Source organism: Mobula hypostoma, chromosome 1, assembly GCF_963921235.1.
Source record: "Mobula hypostoma chromosome 1, sMobHyp1.1, whole genome shotgun sequence".
Lineage (NCBI taxonomy): Eukaryota > Metazoa > Chordata > Chondrichthyes > Myliobatiformes > Myliobatidae > Mobula > Mobula hypostoma.
The window spans coordinates 109,647,619-109,670,905 of NC_086097.1; the positions used below are offsets into that span (position 1 = coordinate 109,647,619).

Below are 23,287 nucleotides of genomic sequence, written 5' to 3' on the forward strand. Positions count from 1 at the left end.
GAGAGGGTCAGTAACTTTAAATTCCAGGTGTCACTCGCTCAGAGGATCTGTCCTGGACCACCATGTAAATATAATTGTAAGGAGAGTATGGCAGCACCTCTACTTCCTCAGGAGTCTATGGAGATTTGGCATGGCCTCAAAAACCTTGCCAAACTTCTACAGATACGTGGTGGAAAGTGTGCTGACAGGCTGCATTACAGCCTGTTATGGGAACACCAATGCCTTTGAGTGGAAAATCCTACAAAAGGTAGTGGATTCATTCATCATGGGTAAAACCCACCCAACCATTGAGCACATCTACATGAAACATTGCTGTAAGAAAGCAGCATCAATCATCAAAGATCCTCACCAACCAGGCAAAGCTCTTTTGTCGCTACTGCCATCAGATAGAAGGTACAAGTACCTCAGGACTGGCACTACCAGGTTCAAGTACATTTACTATCCCTTAACTATCAGGCTCTTGAACAAGAATAACTACAGTCATCCTACTTCTGGTGTTTCCACAATCAATGGTCTCATTTTAAGGACTCTTTACCCTGTTACTTCATATCCTTTATTTATTGCTATTTATTTACTTTTGCATTTACAGTTTGTTTTCTGCTGATCCTGTTTACAGTAACTGTTCTATAGATTTGCTTAAGTAGGCCCGCAGAAAAGAATCTCAGTGTTGTATGTGATGACATGTATGTACTCTGATAATGAATTTTACTTCGAACTTTGTATTCTTGGATGTTAAGCTCCCATCTTCTTCCATCCATGACCCTGTGATACTCAGTGTCATACCTGCCAATTTCTAATTGTGCTACAAGATCATCTATCTTATTTTGTATACAGTGTGCATTCAAATATATCACCTTCAGTCCTGTATTCACCAGCCTTCTTCTCAATTTTCAACAAGTTGGGTGATGCTCATTGAAATTTACCCAGAATGCACCAGTTAGGATAGTGAAAAGTACTTGAAAGTGAAGGAAAAAAAGAGTAAGTTTTTTTTTGTGATCTGTTAAATATCCCTGTAATTACATATTTCAATTTGTTTTCGTAGTTGGAAGGGAGACCTTGAAAGATCATGAATCTGGTAATTTGAATATTTTTAGGATTAAACAAATGAATTGGAAAGTTGATGGAAAATTTATCAAATACAGTTCTTTCCTCTAGTTCCATAAAATCTTGTCTAAACACAACTCATCTTTGATAATTCATTTTGAATGTGTAAGAATTCAATTCTATGTTAATTCCAGAAAGCTGTGCCAAATGCACGACACTGCCAAGTAGCTGGAGCTTAACTGATTTCCACATTATTATTGGTGTAGGTTATTAATATGTCCTTATTGGTAACCTGTTATTATAATGTATTCATTTTTAAATTTACTCCATTATACCACAGCACTTACCACCTGTTGCATGACGATGGAGAAGGGGATGTTTCTCTGCCTCTCCTGATGTACTTTGATCCATTACCATTCTTGCCTTCCTCATCAATATTCAATTCACTTCTTTAGGCTTGTGTAGGTTGGTGATGGTTTTCAATCTTCCAGTAATAGACGGGCCTTTGATTCCACTGGCTGAAAAGCATAATATATATGGTTCAATTCCTCATAAGTCAATCTGATCAAAAGAGGGGTCAAAACTAGTTTTGGAACTATTTTCTGATCACATTAATCATGTCAATGAATTATACCCATTTTTGTATTTTATGGAAGAAACAGTATCTCTATAGAGTCAATTAACAATAGCCCATTTTGCAAGTTGTCCCTATTAGTTGTAAAATGGGGGTGTATTGCAATCTGGTTCTGATTCCACCACTATATTCAAGAAGATTACTTTATTATATAAGAACAGTGTACACTGTTCACGTAAACACATTTCTCATGTCCTTTCTGCTGTTCATAGCAGCAAATGAATTAGCTTTCAGTTGCCCTTGATACAACTCTGTCATGACTACAGTTTGAAAGCAAAGCATGCTTGATCAATTCAAAAACACATTTCTCAAGAGAGAACAAAACAATGCTTTCACATTCATTATACTGATTTGACACTATGACTACACCAGTTTATGATCCTTGGCACTACATACAAATCCAGTCCAAAGAGTTCACTCCATCAATGGCAAAATCTCCTTCCTTTATACACATGATCAAGCATCTTCTTGCTGCATGACAGGTACCTTCTATCACATGATAAATTACAGCAATCAGTTTTAATCAGTCCATTCACTGCACTCCTGAGACATTAAAAAAGACACTGGTGTGATAATGATTAACAATGTACATTGCACATGTCACAAAATGTTCAACATCACTACTCTAAACCAATTACGAAGTTCTTGCTGTCTTCCACTACATACTCCACCACTTGATGCTTTTACTGAACAACTACATAGTCCATATTCTAGACTCTAGTACCTAGAGCATGTAACTCATACAAATGTTTTCATTCTGCAGAAGTACAAATACTAAGACCTTGCCCCTCACCTGGTCTCACCTATCACCTGCCAGCTTGTAATCTTTCCTCTCTCCCCACTTTCTTATGCTAGCTTCTGCCCCCATCCTTTCCAGCCCTGATGAAAGGTCATCGACTGTTTATTCCTCTCCACTGATGCTGCGTCACCTGCTAAACTCCTCCAGCATTTTGTGTGTGTTGCTCAAGATTTCCAGCAGTTTCAGAATCCTTTGTGACGAAGTATGATTAAACCTGTTCCTGGATGGATAAATGAAATTGAGCAATAATTTTGGTTTGATCTTGGTGATGTTATTGTTGATTTGGCTCTTCTTTCTTGTTACTTAGAGTTCTGACTCTGAATACATAGAGGGTTAACACTGTAACACTCAATATATATTCACTTGATTAATAATTTCCCCATTATTGACAACACTTTCTGAGTAATATTCCTGCACCTTTGCCCCTTTACAAATAACTGCTTTTTGGGTGTCACTATTTTGCATTCCTCTGATGGTTTAGAAAATCTATGTGCATTCATTATTTGTTGGAAGGATGACATTTTTGTTAGTAGTCAATTGTTGAGATTAAACTAGATCCAATTTAAAACACCTAACCATTCTTGGGTGGCAGGGTGGAGATATATCGCTACCAAAAGTGGAGTAAGACCTTACCTCCGCCAACCTGTGGGAGACCCTTGGGCAAGGTGAAGCACCTGCTTAGTCCCCCGATCAGAAGCCACGGGAGCAGACTGATACCAGGCAGACAATCTCTGTAGAGTATTGATAATGGCTGGGGTCACCTGTCTTGTAAGACACTGCCCAAAAGAAGGGAATGGCAAACCACTTCTGCAGAAAAATTTGCCACTAGACTATGATCACCTACAACATATGACACAACACATAACGGTTAAGCGAACCATTCCTACAGAGTATATCAGAGTCTCAACTGTTTTACATGTTGATCAGCAATTCATTTAGCTGTTCAATTAATCCAGATACAGGTGTTTAAGAAAATAAACCAGGAAATTATAGGCCGGTGAGCCTGACATCAAGAGTGAGAAAGTTATTCTAAGGTATTCTAAGGGACCAGATATATGAAAATTTATATAGACAAAGATAGTCAGTGTGGCTTCATGTTTAACCAGTCCCATAGAGTTTTTTTGATGAAATTAGGAGGAACGTTGATGAAGGCAAGGCAGTGGATGTAGTCTACATGGACTTTAGCAATGTATTAGGCAAGGTCCCGGGAGGTTCCTCAAGAAAGTTGTCATTCGGCATTCAATATGAGGTAGTAAGTTGGAATAGATGTTCGTCTTGTGGGAGAGGACAGAGAATGGTAGTAGATGGTTGCTTCTTTGACTGGAAGCCTATGATGAGTGGAGTGCTGCAGGGATCAGTGCTGGTTCCATCATTGTTTATCTTCTGCAGGAATGATCTGCATGATAATGGGGTAAACTATATCAGCAAGTATGTGGATGACATCAAGATTGAGGGTGCAGTGCACTGCAAGGACTACTATCATGAGTTGCAGTGGACTGCACCCTCTCGACCAGCTGGAAGAATAGGCTAAAAAATGGCAGATGGAATTAATGCAGCCAAGTGCGAGATGTTGCACTTTGGTAGGACCAGCCAGGGTGGGTCTTATACAATGAATGGTAGGGCACTGACGAGTGCAGTAGAACAAAGGGATCTGGGAATACAGGTCCATAAATCATTGAAAATGGCATCATAGGTTGACAGGGTCATAAAGAAGGGTTTTGGAACACTGGTCTTCATAAATCAATGTATTAAGTGCAGGAGATGAGATGTTATGCTGAAGTTGTATACAACATTAATGAGGCCTAATTTGGAGTATTGTATACAGATTTGATCATCTACCTACAGGAAGGATGTAAATAAGGTTGAAAGAGTACAAAGAAAATAAGGGAGGTGCTGTTGTAGTCTGGCGTACTGACCTCTACCTTGCCGAAGCACAGCGACAACTCGCGGATACCTCCTCTTATTTGCCCCTCAATCGTGACCCCACTAAGGAGCACCAGGCCATTGTCTCCCATACCATCACCGACTTTATCCGCTCAGAGGATCTCCCATCCACTGCTACCAACCTTATAGTTCCCACACCTGGCACTTCCCTTTTCTACCTCCTACCCAAGATCCACAAACCTGCCTGTCCTGGCCGACCTATTGTCTCAGCTTGCTCTTGCCCCACCGAACTCGTTTCTGCATACCTCAACACGGTTTTATCCCCCCTTGTTCAATCCCTTCTTGCCTACTTTCGTGACACTTCTCACGCTCTTAAACTTTTCAATGATTTTAAGTTCCCTGGTCCCCACCGCTTTATTTTTACCATGGATGTCCAGTCCCTATATACTTCCATCCCCCATCAGGAAGGTCTCAGAGCTCTCCACTTCTTTTTGGATTCCAGACCTAATCAGTTCCCCTCTACCACCACTCTGCTCCGTCTAGTGTAATTAGTCCTTACTCTTAATAATTTCTCCTTTTGCTCCTCCCACTTCCTCCAAACTAAAGATGTAGCTATGGGCACCCGTATGGGTCCTAGCTATGCCTGTCTTTTTGTTGGCTTCATGAAACAATCTATGTTCCAAACCTATTCTGGCATCTGTCCCCCACTTTTCCTTCGCTACATTGACAACTGCATTGGCGCTGCTTCCTGCACGCATGCTGAGCTCGTTGACTTCATTAACTTTGCCTCCAACTTTCACCCTGCCCTCAAGCTTACCTGGTCCATTTCCGACACCTCCCTCCCCTTTCTAGATCTTTCTGTTTCCATCTCTGGAGACAGCTTATCTACTGATGTCTACTATAAGCCTACTGACCCTCACAGCTATCTGGACTATTCCTCTTCTCACCCTGTCGCTTGCAAAAATGCCATCCCCTTCCCTCAATTCCTCCGTCTCCATTGCATCTGCTCTCAGGATGAGGCTTTTCATTCCAGGACGAGGGAGATGTCCTCCTTTTTTAAAGAACGGGGCTTCCCTTCCTCCACCATCAACTCTGTTCTCAAATGCATCTCCCCCATTTCACGTACATCTGCTCTCACTCCATCCTCCCGTCACCCCACCAGGAATAGGGTTCCCCTGGTCCTCACCTACCACCCCACCAGCCTCCGGGTCCAACATATTATTCTCCGTAACTTCCGCCACCTCCAACGGGATCCCACCACTAAGCACATCTTCCTCCCCTCCCTCTCTCTGCTTTCCGCAGGGATCGCTCCCTACGTGACTCCCTTGTCCATTCGTCCCCCCCATTCCTCCCCACTGATCTCCCTCCTGGCAGTTATCCGTGTAAGCGGAACAAGTGCTACACATGCCCTTACACTTCCTCCCTTACCACTTTCAAGGTCCCAGACAATCCTTCCAGGTGAGGCAACACTTCACCTGTGAGTCGGCTGGTGTGATATACTGCGTCCGGTGCTCCCGATGTGGCCTTCTATATATTGGCAAGACCCGACGCAGACTGGGAGATCATTTTGCTGAACACCTATGCTCTGTCCGCCAGAGAAAGCAGGATCTCCCAGTGGCCACACATTTTAATTCCACATCCCATTCCCATTCTGATATGTCTATCCACGGCCTCCTCTACTGTAAAGATGAAACCACACTCAGGTTGGAGGAACAATACCTTATATTCCGTCTGGGTAGCCTCCAACCTGATGGCATGAACATTGACTTCTCTAACTTCCGCTAATGCCCCACTTCCCCCTTGTACCCCATCCGATATTTATTTATATACACACATTCCTTCTCTCTCTCTACTTTTTCTCCCTCTATCCCTCTGACTATACCCCTTGCCCATCCTCTGGGTTTTTCCCCCCCTCCCCCTTTTCTTTCTCCCTGGGCCTCCTGCCCCATGATCCTCTCATATCCCTTTTGCCTATCACCTGTCCAGCTCTTGGCTCCATCCCTCCCCCTCCTGTCTTCTCCTATCATTTTGGATCTCCCCTTCCCCCTTTCCACTTTCAAATCTCTTACTAGCTCTTCCTTCAGTTAGTCCTGATGAAGGGTCTTGGCCCGAAACGTCAACTGTACCTCTTCCTAGAGATGCTGCCTGGCCTGCTGCGTTCACCAGCAACTTTGATGTGTGTTGCTTGAATTTCCAGCATCTGCAGAATTCCTCGTGTTTACAAGAATGTTGCTGGGTCTGGAGGACGTGCGTTATATGGAAAGACTGAATAGGTTAGGACTTCATTCCTTGAAGGTTGAGAGGAGATTTGATAGAGGTATACAAAATGATGAGGGGTATAGATAGGGTAAATGCAAGCAGTCTTTTTACACTGAGTGGGACTACAACTAGAGGTCATCAGTTAAGGGTGAAAATTTTTAAGGGGAACATGAGGGGAACAAGGATTCCTTGTCTCATATGTTTGATATTCATTATGTATTTATTTATTATTATTATTATTGCTTTTTTTTTTCTCTTTTTGCGTTCGGACAGTTTGTTGTCCTTTGCACACTGGTTGATTTGTTTCAGTCTTTCGTTAATTCTATTATGGTCATTATTCTATGGAATTATTGAGTATGCCCACAAGAAAATGAATCTCAGGATTGTATATGGTGATATATATTTACTTTGATAATAAAATTTACTTTGATTCAGAATTCAGAAATTCAGAATCACAGAAACGTCTGTGGTGGGTAAGTGGCCATGCATGTGAAAGGCAGTCACTAGTCAGCCTCGCTGACTCTGTCAGTGAGCAGTTGTGTCTCCTTAGTACTACCCACTCTGCGTGGTTTGACCCAGCCCTTGATTGTTGCAGTTCCATTGTGGGCCATGTGTGGGGGTAGGGAAAGAAGACCCACAGAAATACCCCATTCCCACCCAGTGGAAGACACCTGTATGCACACAATAGCTGGTAAATCCATCCACATCTATCCTGTCAGTGTCACAAGGGCTTATTCATATATATGGGATGTCTATAAGTCACGAGTTTGTAATCTGGGGAGGACTTGTAGGTGTTGATAACTCTTTTGTAAAAAGGTTATACATAATCCTGTTGGCGTGTGGCCAAGTGGTTAAGGCGTTCGTCTAGTGATTTGAAGGTCGCTAGTTCGAGCCTTGTCTGAGGCAGTGTGTGTGTCCTTGAGCAAGGCACTTAATCACACACTGCTCTGCGACGACACTGGTGCCAAGCTGTATGGGTCCTAATGCCCTTCCCTTAGACAACATTGGTGGCGTGGAGAGGGGAGACTTGCAGCATGGGCAACTGCCAGTCTTCCATACAACCTTGCCCAGGCCTGCACCCTGGAAAACTTCCAAGGCACAAATCCATGGTCTCATGAGAGTAACGGATGCCTATGTACATAATCCATTTGCCGTACCTGAGCAAGACTAAGCCTCTTTAGGAATAGTTGCCTTCTATAGAGAGGATATTCCTCTATCATTTGAGAGAGTCAGACTGATAGAGCATTACAGCACAGAAACAGGTCCTTTGGCCCATCAAGCTGTTATTCTTCCTAGTCCCATCAACCAGACTCTAGCCCTCCAAACCCTCCCCATCCATCTACTTATCCAAACTTCTCTTAAATGTTGAAATCAAACCACATCCCTCTCCTTCTTAGGCAACTTGTTCCACATTCGCACTACCCTCTGAGTGATGAAGTTTCTCTAAGGTTTCCTTAAATATTTCACCTTAAATACTTAACCCATGGCATTTAGTTCAAGTCTCACACAACCTCACTGGAAAATGTCTGTTTGCATTAACACTATCTATTTCCTCTATTACCTACTTCTAAAATTTGCACAATTTGATCAACACATTGGCCACACTAATGAGTTAAATCATCTTCTTTTGCCTGAGCATCATCAAGATATACTGCAATTTGTGATTTTTGGGACAGTTCTTATCTTTTGCCCAAGATTCTGTCTCTATAGTAGCTTTCCAAGCATCCCACTGTTATTATCCTTCTGTTGGATTGTCCATATTCCTAGTCCAAATGCCTTGGCCCAGAAACTCATGTATTTCTTGCTGCAACATCTTTCCACTTCAGAGCTTGGCATGCACCAGTGCCACAGCAATCAGTTCAGCATTTTTATTGGAATGTCCATTCATAATACCAGTTAAAATAGTCTTGGACAAAGGGTTGAAAGCTGTGATTTTCCCAGCATGTTTCTCCCTAACCTCTCTGGCAGATCCATCCATAAATCAAATGGCAACAACTCGACGTCGATAAGATCAAAGAACTGATTGCGGACTTCAGGAACAGTAAGACAAGGAAACACACGCCAGTCCTCATAGAGGGATCAGAAGTGGAAAGAGTGAGCAACTTCAAGTTCCTGGGTGATAGATCTCTGAAGATCTATTCTGGACCCAACATATTGATGCAACTACGAAGAAGACATGACAGCGGCTATATTTCATTAGGAGTTTGAGATGTTTTGGTATGTCACCAAAGACACTCGCAAATTTCTACAGACGTACTGTGGAGAGCATTTTAACTGGCTGTATCACTGTCTGCTATGGTGGGGGAGGTGGGGTAGCTACTGCACATGATCAAAATAAGCTGCAGAGTGTTGTAAACTTAGTCAGCTCCATCATGGGCACTAGCCTCCACAGTATCCAAGACATCTTCAAGGGGCAATGGCTCAAAAAGGCGAAATCCATCATTAAGCCCCCCCACCACCCAGGTCATGCCCGCTTCTCTTTGCTACCATCAGAATGGAAGTACAGAAACCTGAAAGCACACACACAACAATTCAGGGACAGCTTCTTCCCCTCTGCCATCCGATTTCTGAATGGATATTAAACCCATTAGCACTACCTCACTTATTTTTATTTATATTTGTACACTACTTATTTAAATGAATTATATATATATTTACTGTAATTCACACCTTTGTTCTATTATTATGTAATATATTGCATTGTACTGCTGCTGCAAAGACAACTATTTCATGACGTGCTAGTGATATTAAACCTAATTCTGATGTTTCTGCTCTGCCAAATGGTGGTCCCGAAAAGAGCAGAGATTAGGATAATTGTTTTGACACAGTGCTTCTGCATGGCAGAAGTGTCCAACTTTGCAGTCTTTCATCACTCTAGCAGCAATATACCATTTCTATTTTATTACAGAACTTTGCCAAGCATGACAAATTTTATCATTGGTACTATTCACGTGTATCCAAATCATAATTGAAATAGTTGGCAAAGTATTACTATTCCTCCACCATAGCTTTTCTTTTCTTTTTCAATCTTTTTATTAATTTCAACATCATATACATTACAAAAAATAAGTACAGAGTGATTGGGATTGTATTAATTAATAATAATTATGTTATACAAGTTTACAGTCAAGTAGCACATAATTAGTAAACCTCCCAAAATCTCACAAATTAGCAATAGAATATATAAAAAGTGCACATAAAAATACAAAAATATCATAAAAATACAGAAAAAGAGAAAAAAAATATATCCCATTAGAAAAAATAACTAATCTACCCAAACTAAAAGAAAACTAAGGAAAAGAAAAAGAAAAAGGAAGGGCTATTCTGATACCTCAGATAGAACCAATAGTTTTGCCGCTTCCGCTCCTCTCCCCATATATTGAAATCACAAAATAGATTTGGAAAGGGTCAAATTGCATCATGTGGAAATATTGAATAAATGGTCTCCAAGTCTCATCAAATTTAATAGATAGATCAATATATGGGTCCACCATAGCTTTCGTCTCCACCAATGCGCCATAACAAGCTAGTAACTGTTTTCAACAACGATCAACATAGTCTGAGGATTGGTTGATTTGTTATATTTATTTTGTTATACAGTGCAGAGGGGGTCCTTTGAGCCCCTCAAGCCACGCCACCCCAGCAAGTCCTCAACCCCAATTAACCCTAACCTAATCATGGGACAAATTACAATTAGCCTACCCAGTACATCTTTGGACTGTGGGAGAAAACTGGAGCACCTGGGCAAAACCCTCACATTTCATGGGGAGGACGTACAGTGACTCCTTAGATTGGCGCCAGAATTGAACTCTGAACTCCAGAACGCCCCGAGCAGTAATACCATCACACTAACTGCTATGCTACTATGGTGCTGGGATGTACTGGGGCAGCCTGCAGGTGTCACCATGCTTCTGGTGCCAACACAGCGTGCCCACAACTTAATAAGCCATGCATTTTTGTAATGTGGTGTGAAACCGGAGCATCTGGGGGAAAGCCATGCTGTAGCAGAGAGAATGTACAAACAGCGGTGAGAATTGAACCTGGATGGCTGATGCAGTAAGCCTAACTGCTACACCACCATGCTGTTCATTACCTGAGGATCCAATACATAGATAGGCTTCCTTTAGGCTAAAGGTAGTCAGAAATGCTTCTTCAGCAGCTTCGTAGGCCTGTTGTTCAGATCCTCATTCTAAAGACATTTTCTCCTTGTTAACTATCAGCTCTAGCATTATCATCAAGTGGGAAATGTGTCATACCCAGAAATCTAACTGGATTACAAACCTTCATGCCTATACCTTGGCTGTGGGCTGTCCCATAACTGTACCCCTTTCTCCTCCTAGAGGTTTCAAAAGTACTACATTCGTGATTGGCCTTTGTGTTTTCATTAGTTTAATTTCCCACACCGTGTTCTTCAATTGTTTAATAATCTCATGTGAAACTTTACTGACTATTTCTCACTATATCCCTGCAACAACAGAATTGCACTCTGTTAAATTATGACATAGGATAGGACAACATAAATGCTCTTGAGGTAACCTCTGAAAGGTATCCTAACATCCTTCCAACATGACAGCAAATTGACCCGTGAAATTCGATTTAGTAAGAATGCAAAAAAATGCATTTGCCAAGTCCAAAACTGCACATCATCATTTCCCTCCCGAGAAATTCTGTCAATCAAAGTCACAATATCTAGCATGTTAGCAGAGGGATGTGTTCAATTTACTGACAATAATCCACCATCATTCTCCAGCTTCCATTCAGTTTGTTCAAAGGCCAATCTAGACAATTATAGGGAGAATCAGCTGACTTTATTTCTTGCACATTTATAATATTAGACCCCCTGGACAACTGATCCTGCTAACATTAATTTCTAGAGATGCACCTGAGTCATGCAATGGTTTGACCACATGTGAATATCCTCTTCTCCATGCAAATGGATGCAGAACCTAAAAGATAAGGGTGAAATATTTAAGTTTATGGTCATTCAGCTAAAGGAAGCATCATCCTTCCGGGCCAATGTGCAAAACCCAGTATCTACAGTCAGACACAGCACGTATAGTTACAATGTGCAAAACCCAGTATCTACAGTCAGACACAGCACATATAGTTACAATAGCACGTACAATCACAAAGTAATATCCACACAAGTCTCTGAGAGGCATGGCCTGAAGATTGATGCTGTCAGAGAGCCACTTTTCTGCAAGAGTAAGTACCAGGCATGCCACCATCTTACAGGAAGTAACAACTTCATCAGCTAAACTCCTGAATATGGACATTCAGCATGGAAACACAGCCTTCAGCACACTGCATCTGCACCAACCATCACCCATCCATCTACACAAGTCCTACATCAGTCCCTTTTCATCTTCTGCCCACATCCCCGGATTCTGTATTCACCTACAGGGCCTACCTACAGTGGCCTATCAACCGAGCAACCCCCGCATCTCTGGGATGTGGGGAGGGGGGCGGAAGCTGAAGTAAACCCTTATGGTCACAGGGGAGATAAAAGAGACTGCAGATGCTGGAATCTGGAGCAACACACAAACTGCTGGAGGAACTCAGCAGGTCAGGCAGCTTCTATGGGTGGAAGAGTGAGGCACAGTCGATACCTTGGGTCAAGAATCTTCTTCTGGACTGGGTCAGGGGAACAATGCGCAGACTCCACGCTAACAGCACCCGAGGTCGTCAAGAATGAACCTGATATCTCTAGGTACATCTCTGTGCTTCCGATGGATAATTGTAATGTATGCATGCATTCTTTCCTAACTAGGTACATTACAGTGTACTGACGTGGGCAGGTGAGACACAAGAAATTCAGAATCTGTGCTGTTTATCCAAAACTGATATTACATACATGTCATTAATTAAAAAAACACAAATTTGTATTTATATAGCACTTTTAAAAGCACGCAAAACATAACAAGTAACCTCACAGAAATGTAAAAAGAACTGAGAATGCCATAAGAAGAATGGCTGGAGGCCTGTGACTAGTCAACTGCCACAGGGATTGGTGCTGGGTCCATTGCTGTTTGTCACCTATATCAATGATCTGGATGATAAATGTGGTTAATTAGATCTGCAGATTTGCTGATGACACCAAGACTGGGGCTGTAGTGGACAGCAAAGAAGACTATCATGGCTTGCAGAGGGATTTGGACCAGCTGGAAAAATGAGCTGAAAACTGGCAGATGGAATTTAACGCCAACAAGTTCAAGATCTTGCACTTCTATAGGACCAACCAGGAAAGTCTTATACAGTGAACGGTAGGGCATTGAGGAGTGTGGTAGAACAAAGGGATTTGGGGATTGAAAGTGGTGTCACAGGTAGATATGATCTTAAAGTAAGGTTTGGCGCATTGGCCTTCATAAGACATAAGAAGGGTATAGATAGGGTAAATGCAAGCAGGCTTTTTCCACTGGGGTTGGGTGGGACTACTATTAGAGGTCATGGATTAAGGATAAAAGATGAAAAATTTAAGGGAACATGAGGAGAAGCTTCTTCACTCAAAGGGTCATGGGAGAGTGGAACGAACTGGCAGCACAAGTGTGCCTTCAATGTTTAAGAGAAGTTTGGAGGGCTATGGTCCCAGTGCAGGTTGACGGGCATAGGCAGCTTAAATGGTTCGGCATGGACCAGATGAGCTGAAGAGCCTTTTTGTGCTCTGTACTTTTCTATGACTCTGGACTCCATAATCTGAGGTATTCAACTGCATCTGAATGAAACAGAGGGACTGCCAAGAAGAAGTAGTCCAATCTAAAGGCAAACATAATTAAAGGCTGAGAAAATGTTTTAATCATTTGAAAAAGGTTAAAGGGTACTGTAATCTCCAACCTGGATAGCAGCAGTATCTGCACAGAAGAAAGTCCTGGCAATCTACTTGCATATCTTGCCACAAAAAACCCTACACTATCCATAGGGTCACCATGTCGCACTCAACAACACCAATCTTCAATAGTTCGCTGGGAGTGTTACTTTATCTTTTATTAGTATGACCTCATTCTCAAGGAAATGTGACACCAAGCAATAATGTTATTGAAATATTTACACATGCAAAATGTAGATGGCTTGGTTTCAGCTTGTGAAATTCTAGTGCATATTGCTTGTTTCATACTTTCTCCATTCAAAAAACTCAACATTACAGCTTACAGACTCAGGCAGGTGAGAACCAAGAAACTCAAAGACAAAAACGAGCCAAAATTGGGATCACATGTACTATAAATAAATTTATTTTAGCAGATACTGGATGCTCAACTGCAAGTTTGCTACATTTCTGCTCCAAGCCCTTCTTGCTCAATGTTTTTCTTTGTGGTTTACATTCAGGAACACTTATTTTCACCTGGCCCTGCACAAAGCTATTTTTAGTGCCTCTGAATACACAATGAATAATTAAATATGAAAAAAGCTTTTAAAACCAGAACAGAGCTTTATTATTTCAAATGCAAGTATGTTCAATACAATGCAATTATTGCTCATCTTGATAACTCTCCCTACTTGGGTAGCAATATGAAAGTTGTTACAGTTCCTCAGATACTGCATAGATGCTTCCAGATAAGATGAAATTCCTCTATTAAACACCTTAATTTCAAACATATACTTTGAAGTATCTCAGTTTTTCTAGTGCAACACAAAATTAAATAGCCATCACTTAAACACATTTCTGGGGCTTGTTTTCCAAGTCTCGCTGTGCTTTTAGTAAGACCAGAAGGAAACACAATCTTATTTGATAGCTAATTATTTATAATGGCTTTCCAAAACCACTTATCAATTCTTTGCTCTGAAATCCACGGAACTTATGCAATTTCAGATTAACTCTTGCTACTCCGAACTATTTTTGTGAAGAAATTTTATGTCATCATGCTCCACTTAAAAGTAGCTAGATTACCATTCATTTTTCCTTCCAAAATCCATAGCTTCATGCTTTCATAATTGTTAATGGTGAAAAGGACCTGCTGGAGGGTGGTAAACAGGAACAAACTGCTATCAGTACTGACATTTAAAGGAAAAGTTACTAGGTGCAAAAAAAAAATTCTTCACACTGCACAACAATAAATGCAGTCACAAACTTAGTTAAATTCAGATAAGTTCAAGTTTATTGTCATGGGGATACATAACCAGGATATAAATGACGTGAAATTTGACTTTTTGCAGCAAAGCACAGTACATTACATACACTTACAGAAACAAAAATAACATAAAGACATTAGTGCAAGTTGAGGGAAGTACTATTTGAAGTAGAATTAGGGATTTTCAGATCAGTTCTAAAACCTGATGGCACTGGAGAAGAAGCTGTTGTTGCACGGTGCTGTGTAGTTCTTCAAGCTCCTGTACCTCTTGCCTTTTGGTAGTAATGAGCATAGGGCTTGTCCCAGATGATTTGTGAGAGTAAGAGTTCGGCAAGGACTAGAAGGGCCGAGATAGCCTGTTTCCATGCTGTAATTGTTATATGGTTATATGGTTATACGATGGAGTTCCTTAGTAATGGATATTGTCATTTGCAGATGTCCTCAACAGTAGGGAGAGCTGTACCCATGATGGGACTGGATGCATCTGTAAGAAGATTGCCAGGAACTTAGATCACACGACAAATCTCAAAAGGATTCCTTACGGCCCAAGGTAGGTCTTGTGAGATGTTTATACCCAGGAACTTTGAGCTACTCACACTTTTCACCACAGACCATTCAACAAGGACTGATGTGTGTTCACTTGACATTCCCTTCCTAAAGTCCACAATCGGTTCTTCGGTTTTGCTGACTTTGAATGCAACGTTGTTATTACAATAGCACTCAACCAGCTGACCCACCTCGCTCCCCTACGTTTCCTGGTCACCATCCGTGCGTGACTCTGCTAACAACAGTGGTGTCATCAAAGAGTTTGAACGACAGTATGCATAGCCATACAGTTGTAGGTATAGAGGCAGCACTTCTGGTTGCTCATTCCCTATAGTACCACCCTCTATATGAAAATGTTACCTCTCAAGTTCCTATTAAATCTTTCCCCTTTCACCTTTAACCTATGCCTCCTAGTTCTTGATTCTCCACCCCTGGGAAGAACATTGACTGCATTTACCCTATTAATTCCAGTAATGATATTACACACCTCTATAAGATTGCCCCTCAATCTCCTGTGCTCCAGGGAAGGAAGTCCTAAGCCTGTTGGCATGTACCATTCAGTGAGGTATTCTAATATACAGCAACAAACTACAAAAAATTCAGAGTAGATCAAACTCTAATCACATTTATTACGTGCAAGGGGAAGTCTACTTCCATACGTTAAGTCATTGGAAGGAAGCTTCAATATTGCAGCTCAAAACAAACTCATTTTATACATTTACAGAATCCAGTAATTCATCAACTTCATGTCCTTGAGGTCGTTCCAGCCCATAATTGCATTCCTTCCTTATCTGTATCCATCACATTTGTCTTTAATCAGTCCATTTATCTTTTGAGGCTTCTTCCCCTCTTGACAACTTGTTTTCTTTGTTGTCAAAGCAACCCTGCCATAAACACAATAAAACACTCATACATATATTTCTTGTAATCCTCCATCCAAACCAGCGAAGCACTCTGGGATCGACAGGTTCTATTTTGTCACATTACATTTTACAAAAGTTATAAATTCATGAAGACTTCAGGGTTACAGATATATTTGCACAATGTCCAACCTATCCCCATAACTCAATCTCTTGAGTCCTGGCAATATATTTTCTGCATTCTTTCCTGTTTAATAAGATCTTTCCTACAGCAGGGTGACCAAAACCGAAAAACAATTATAGAAGGATCTTGGAGCCCAAATCCATAACTCCCTGCAAATGACCACACTAGCTGGCAGGGTGTACATAGAGTTTGTGGCAAGTCAAGGCATTGAGCCCAAGAGTTAAAATGTTAAGTTGCAGCTTTATAAAACTCTGGTGCATTGAATTCAACTCTCAATGCCCATTGGAGGAATGATATACTCATAGAGTCATAGGGAAGTACAGCACAGAAACAGGCCTGTCAGCTCATCCAGCCTGTGCTGAACCATTTAAATGCCTTACTCCCGTCAGCTGGCACTGGAACCACAGCCCTCTATACCCCTACCATCCGTGTATCTATCCAAACTTCTCTTAAACATTGACATCGTGTTTGGATGCACCATTTGCACTTGCAGCTCCTTCTACACTCTCACAACTCACTGAGTGAAGAAGATTCCCCTCATGTTTCCTTTAAACTTTTCACCTTTCACCCTTACACAAGACCTCTAGTTGTAGTCCCACACAACCCCAGTGGGAAAGCCTGCATACATTTACTCTATCTATACCCTTCATAATTGTGTATTCCACTATCAAATTTCCCATCAATCTTCTATGTTCCAAGGAATAAAGTCCTAACCTATTCAACATTTCCTTATAACACAGGCCCTCCCATCTGGCAACATCTTTGTAAATTTTCTTAGTACTCTTTCAACCTTATTTATATCTTTTCTGCAGCTGACCAAAGCTGCTCACAATACTGCAAATTAGGCTTCACTACTATGTCATACAACTGCAACAAGGCTTTGGAGAGGGTGCAGCATAGAATTACTAGGATGTTGTAAGATGTTTACTTGGATTAGGATAAGTGTTGTAAGGAGACATAGGACAAATGAAGGTTGTTTTTGGTAAATATGTGAAAGAGGGGCTGAAAGCTGGAGGGTTACAGAGTTATAAGAGAGGGAGTATGAATTGAATTGACTTTATTACTTACACCCTTCATGTACATGAGGAGTAAAAATCTTTACGTTACATCTCTGGCTAAATCTGCAATGTGCAATTTATAGTAATTTGTAATAAATGGTATGTACAACAGTACAATCAATACAACATAGAAATACACTTGTGTCAGCATGAATTAATCAGTCCGATGGTCTGGTGGAAGAAACTGTCCCGGAGCCCGTTGGTCCTGGCTTTTATGCTATGGTACCATTTCCCGGATTGTAGTAGCTGGAACAGTTTGTGGTTGGGGTGACTCGGGCCCCCAATGATCCTTTGGGTCCTTTTTATGCACTTGTCTTTGTAAATGTCCTGAATCGTGGGAAGTTCACATCCACAGATGCGCTGGGCTGTCCACACCACTCTCTGCAGTCCTGCGATTAAGGGAGGTACAGTTCCCATACCAGGCAGTGATGCAGCCAATCAGGATGCTCTCAATTGTACCCCTGTAGAAAGTTCTTAGGAACTGCCTTAACCACCTTAACATGAGAACCCAACTAAAAGTATTACCTTGATTTTGATTTTGTTAAGTTGAGAGAAAGTCTTGAGAGCAGGATCAGTTATCTAAGTTAAATAATGAAATTGTGCACCATAAGTTCTACCAGAAGTCTAAATTCATAACTGTTTGCTCACTTTCTAGGGCTTGGTAAACCCTGCAGCTGAAGGCCAACAACTACCATAAGACCATAAGATATAGGAGCAGAATTAGGCCATTTGCTCCATCTGCTCAGCCTTTTCATCATGGCTGATCCATTTTCCCTCTCAGCTCCAATCTCCCACCTTCTCCCTATATCCCTTCATGCCTTGACTAATCAAGAAACTATCAGCCTCTACCTTAATGCTGCCACAGCCGCCTGTGGCAATAGATTCCACAGATTCACCACTCCCTGGCTTCCTCCTCGTCTACCGTTCTAAAAGGACATCGCTCTATTCTGAGGCTGTGTCCTCTGGTCTTAGACTCCCCCATCATAGGAAACATCCTCTCCACATCCACTCTATTCAATATTTGATAGATTTCAATGAGATACCTCCTCATTCTTCTAAAATCAGTGAGTGCAGACCCAAAGCCAACAAGATGTTCATACATCAAGGATCCGGCAAGTAAAAAACTACCTGTTGTGGACTGGAGCAGCAAAAATGTTGGAAGGTTTTTAAGATCACTTCGGAGATTTTACAGAACTCTCTTTTTGCTGTTGCATTAGTTCCCCTGTTAATTCTATACCTTTCAATTTGACAACTATAATCATTTCCTTCTTACAGTCACAGACCAACTTGTCTGGTAGAATTCCCTACGTTGTACAAATTAAATTGCCTGAAAAAATGAGTGTATTGAATGCCTCTTGCTTCGAGATATGAAAATAAAATTGCATCGAAAATGAGAGTGTTTGACCATACAGGTAGAACTAGCATCAATGACTAATAAGGGTTTTCATAGCTGCTTTTTTTTGACCAGTCAGGTGTTGGCCCTGATCTGAACCCCCGAATGAGCCACTCTTAGTCTGACCTCTCTCCTTTGACCTGTTTGGCATGGGTGACCGTACCAAGAGTCAAAGCGCAAGGCCCTGACTCCAGCCAACATAGCTCTCTGGGTCATTGAGGCACACAAGCCTCCAAACCCTGTGACAAGGTTGTGGTCCTCTTGTTGACCTAAGTGCCAGCGCTGTAACCAGCAGTAACTAACTCATGACTAGTAACACTTAATGAAAACCAGTCAAATAATCCAAACCAGTGTGTTAGCTCCTATATTTTTGTGTCTGTTAAATATTATAAATAAATTGTTAAATTCTACTTTAAGATACAAATTGTAAACTATTGTAACATTCCTTATTTCAAAAGATTGCACTTGGTTAAGGGATTAATAGAAATATTATATCACTATTATTTGTTTGTTTAGCCAAGAATGTGATGTTGAATTATGCCATTCTATTGCTTTGAAGACCCGTGGGCAACTATGTAGAAATATGGATTCAAGAATGATAAGTTTCCTGTTCAAGTCATCAATGTGTCCAAAAGTAGGATCTCAGCCCGAGAAATCGACTGTTTATCTATAGATGTTACCTGACCTGCTCAGTTCATGAAACATTTCGTGTGTAATGTTTTGCAAGAGACCAGAACCTCTGAGATATCTTGAAATATTATCTCATTAAGTTGCAACATGTAAATATTCCAAAATAGGGAAGCAAATTTAAATGGAGGGAATGGAAATTATGACTAAACATACCACATTCTTTATAGTGAATCATTCTGCATTGTTTTGCATAAGACCTCTGATCGTTTATAATTTATTTTTGAAAAATGTTAAAAATTCCAGATCTAGAAATCTGAAATGTGCAGAAAATATTGGAAATACTCAGCAGATTAGGCAGTCTCTGAGGAAAGGGAAACTGAGCTAATCCTTTAGGTCTGTGTCCTCTTAAACAGCTGAGGCCAGTTCATTGGCTATATTTAAGAGGGAGTTAGATATGGCCCTTGTGGCTACGGGGATCAGGGGGTATGGAGGGAAGGCTGGTGCAGGGTTCTGAGTTGGATGATCAGCCATGATCATAATAAATGGCGGTGCAGGCTCGAAGGGCTGAATGGCCTACTCCTGCACCTATTTTCTATGTTTCTATGTCTATGTTTCTATTAGTATTGGGAAAAGTTAAGAATCAAACAATATTTAAGATACAATTCTGCCAGATATAATAAATAACCTTTCACCTTCAGTCAGCACTAAATTGCAAAGAAGCAGCTACTTGAAATGTTTCTCTCTCCACAAATGCCCTTTGATCTGCTGAGTATTTACAGCATTTTATTTAATTTTGAGTTGCCTTTCTTGAGCTAAAAACTACCTTTTAAACTCATCAAAAGAAAAATATTAGTAGCTTATGAAAATACCCATCAGCTTTTAAATTTGCTTACTGTTTTCAACAATTTTTGCAAGCCAGCAACTGCATCGCCGTTTGTTCCATTTACTTGATAAATTGGCACAAGTTACATTCTGCTTGTGATCAAGTAAATAAAGTGTGATTGAGGAACAAGTGCAAGTTTTCAAAGTCCAGTTTATCACGGCAACAATCATTACACCCTCCTCCAACAGGATTTTAAAAATATACACATAAAAGTAGAATTTTAAAACTAATCCGATTTCTTAGTCTAAAGGCAGTTACTCTGCTGCAACCAACAGTGCTTTTTGAAAACAATGCAGTGATATTGAGCTTACCTGGTACAGTAAAGTAAGGCAGCAAATCTGTCAAAAGATTGCCTACTACCTTTCACAGCTGGTGAATGGCTTAGAAAGAATTAACTGAGCTTCTTCCTGCTTTTCCTGAGCTTGATTGGGTTCACAAATTCTATTGGATATTACAGTAGCCCAGCCCACGATTGGAGATAAATTCAAAAAACTCATTTTAAAGGAGCATCGCTGCAAAGTGTTTGACAACTTTTCCAATGCATTTTACATCATCAAGTTATGCTGATAGGATTCATATACTGTACCTTCAGCACTTCATCCTTCCTTTCAACGGGAGCTTTCATTTATAGATTGACAGTTACAAAGTTGAACAGTATGGCAAAGGAGCCTTTGGCCTACCTTGACAATGATAACCAAGATGCCTACCTACACTAGTATCTCTCTCCCTCTCCCTCCTTCTTCCTCTTTCCTTCCCTCTCCCTCCCCTCCTCCCCCTCACTCTCTCTCTCGACGGAGCATAGATGCTCCGCTATATAGGAGACCACACCATGAGCACCAAACGCAGTAAAAGACCCCAACAGACTCACCGGTGAAGTGTCACCTCATCTGGAAGGACTGTTTGGGGCCCTGAATGGTAGTGAGGGAGGAGATGAAGGGGTAAGTGTAGCACTTATTCCACTTGCCAGGGTAAGTGTCAAGAGGGAGATCAGTGGAGAGGGATGAATGGACAAGGTAGTCGTGTAGGAAATGATCCCTGCAGAAAGCAGAAAGTGGGGGGGGGAGAGAAAGATGTGCTTGGTGGTGGGATCCCATTGGAGATGGCAGAAGTTACGGAGAATTATGTGCTGGATGTGGAGGCTAGCGGGTGGTAGGTAAGGACAAGAGGAACCATATCCCTGGTGGGATGGCGGGAGGATGGAGTGAGGACAGACACGTGCGAAGTAGAAGAGATGCGGTTGAGGGCAGCGTTGATGGTGGAGGAAGTGAAGCCCCATTCTTTGAAGGAGGACATCTCCTTCGCTCTGGAATGAAAAGCCTCATCCTGAGAGCAGATGCAATGGAAACAGAGGAATTGAGAGAAAGGGATGACGTTTTTACAAGTGACAGTGTGGGAATAAGTATAATTCAGGCATCTGTGAGAGTCCGTGGATTTATAGTAGACATCGGTGGATAAGCTGTCTCCAGAGATAGAGACAGAAAGATCAAGAAAGGGGAGGGAGATGTTGGAAATGGACCAGGTAAATTTGAGGGCAGGGTAGAAGTTGGAGGCAAAGTTGATGAAGTTTGTCAACTCCCTTGTTGGGGTCCATTGGGGTCATATATTGTGTCTGGTGCTCCCAGTGTGGCCTCCTGTAGTATCGGTGAGACCCAACGTAGATTGGGAGACTACCTACGTAGATTGGGAGAACACCTACACTCCATCTGCTAGAAAAAGCAAGATCTCCCAGTGGACACCCATTTTAATTCCACTTCCCATTCTGTTATGTCCTTCCATGGCCTCCTCTACTGTGGTGATGAGGCCATCGAAGGACATAACAGAATGTTATAAGCAACACCTTATATTCCGTCTGTGTAGCCTCCAATCTGATGGCATGAACATCGTTTTCTCGAACTTCCAGTAATGGCCCGCCCTCTCCTTCACCATTCCTCATCCCCTTTTCCCTCTCTCACCTTATCTCCTTGCCTACACATCACTTTCCTCTGGTGCTCCTCCCCCTTTCTTTTTCTTCCCTGGCCTTCTGTTCTCTCCTATCAGACTCTCCCTTCTCCAGCCCTGTATCTCTTTTAGCAATCAACTCCCTAGCTCTGTACTTCACCCCTCCCCCCCCAGCTTCACCTATCACATTGTCTTTCTCCTTCCCCTCCCCTCACCTTTTAACTCCGACGTCATCTTTTTTCTCCAGTCCTGTTGAAGGGTCTCGGCCTGAAACATCGACTGTACTCTTTTCCACAGATACTGCCTGGCCTGCTGAGTTCCTCCAGCAGTTTGTCTGTGTTTCCTCACTCCTAATCTCCCTTTGTTCCTTCTGTTTCCTGTTTGCCCACCTCCAGCCTACCACCCTGCCTCTTTACCTCTGCTGTTTCCCTCTGTAACATCCTCTGCCTTCAGCCTCTCCATAGTTTCAACTTTCACTGCTGCTATTTTCATTCCTCTTCCTCTTGTGCCCTGTTTTTGGTTTATTGTTCTCCCTCCTGTTTCCCCATGATGTCCCTCATTGTTTTCCACTCTCCTGCATTCTCTTTTCAATCCTACTGCTCCACCACTCCTTTTGCCTTTGGCCGTCAAATTCCTTCCTCTATTTGTCCTCCCTGCTGTTTCTGACTCTAATTTTATTCTGCTGTCCTATTCTTCCTATTTTATTTCTGACCTACTTACCCCTTCTTTTCATATCCTTACCCCATTTTTGTGCCTCCTTTCTTTATCCCAAACCAATTCATCACTCCTCTTTTAACAATTCTGTTTTTTTCTAATTTCCTTTCTTTCTTTCTTTCTTTTCAAATCTTTTTATTATTATTATCCAAAATTAACATGAGTACATCGAAGTAAGCAACACTTACAATGTCTCAAGAAAAGAAAACATTACTTTAAAGATTGAAAAAGATTTTGGTGATAAAAAAAATCCCTACTAAGCAAGAAAAAATGAGAAAACAAAACCCCTTTAGGTGTTCAACCCCGGAGCCATGCGTTCACACAAAAAGCTTCTAAAGATAAACATCAAACTGCCAGCAAGAAAAACAAATGTACCAAAAATTTACAATTAAATCATG

General features: G+C 41.4%; 1 protein-coding gene across 2 annotated transcripts in view; it reads right to left on the minus strand.

Moving 5' to 3' along the window:
• Nucleotides 1-20,616, minus strand: part of itprid1 (ITPR interacting domain containing 1) — a 163,385-nt gene extending 142,769 nt beyond the window's left edge. Inside the window, exons 1-3 of one of the 2 annotated variants that reach the window (XM_063034430.1) lie at nt 20,549-20,616; nt 11,503-11,566; nt 1,392-1,562 (exon numbers count right to left, since the gene is read on the minus strand). In XM_063034430.1, coding sequence (XP_062890500.1) covers nt 1,392-1,476 — 85 coding nt within the window. In that variant the 5' untranslated portion in view covers nt 1,477-1,562; nt 11,503-11,566; nt 20,549-20,616. The remainder of the gene's footprint in view (nt 1-1,391; nt 1,563-11,502; nt 11,567-20,548) is intronic. The other variant, XM_063034350.1, reaches the window with a different exon arrangement.
• Between the last annotated feature and the right edge of the window lie 2,671 nt (nt 20,617-23,287).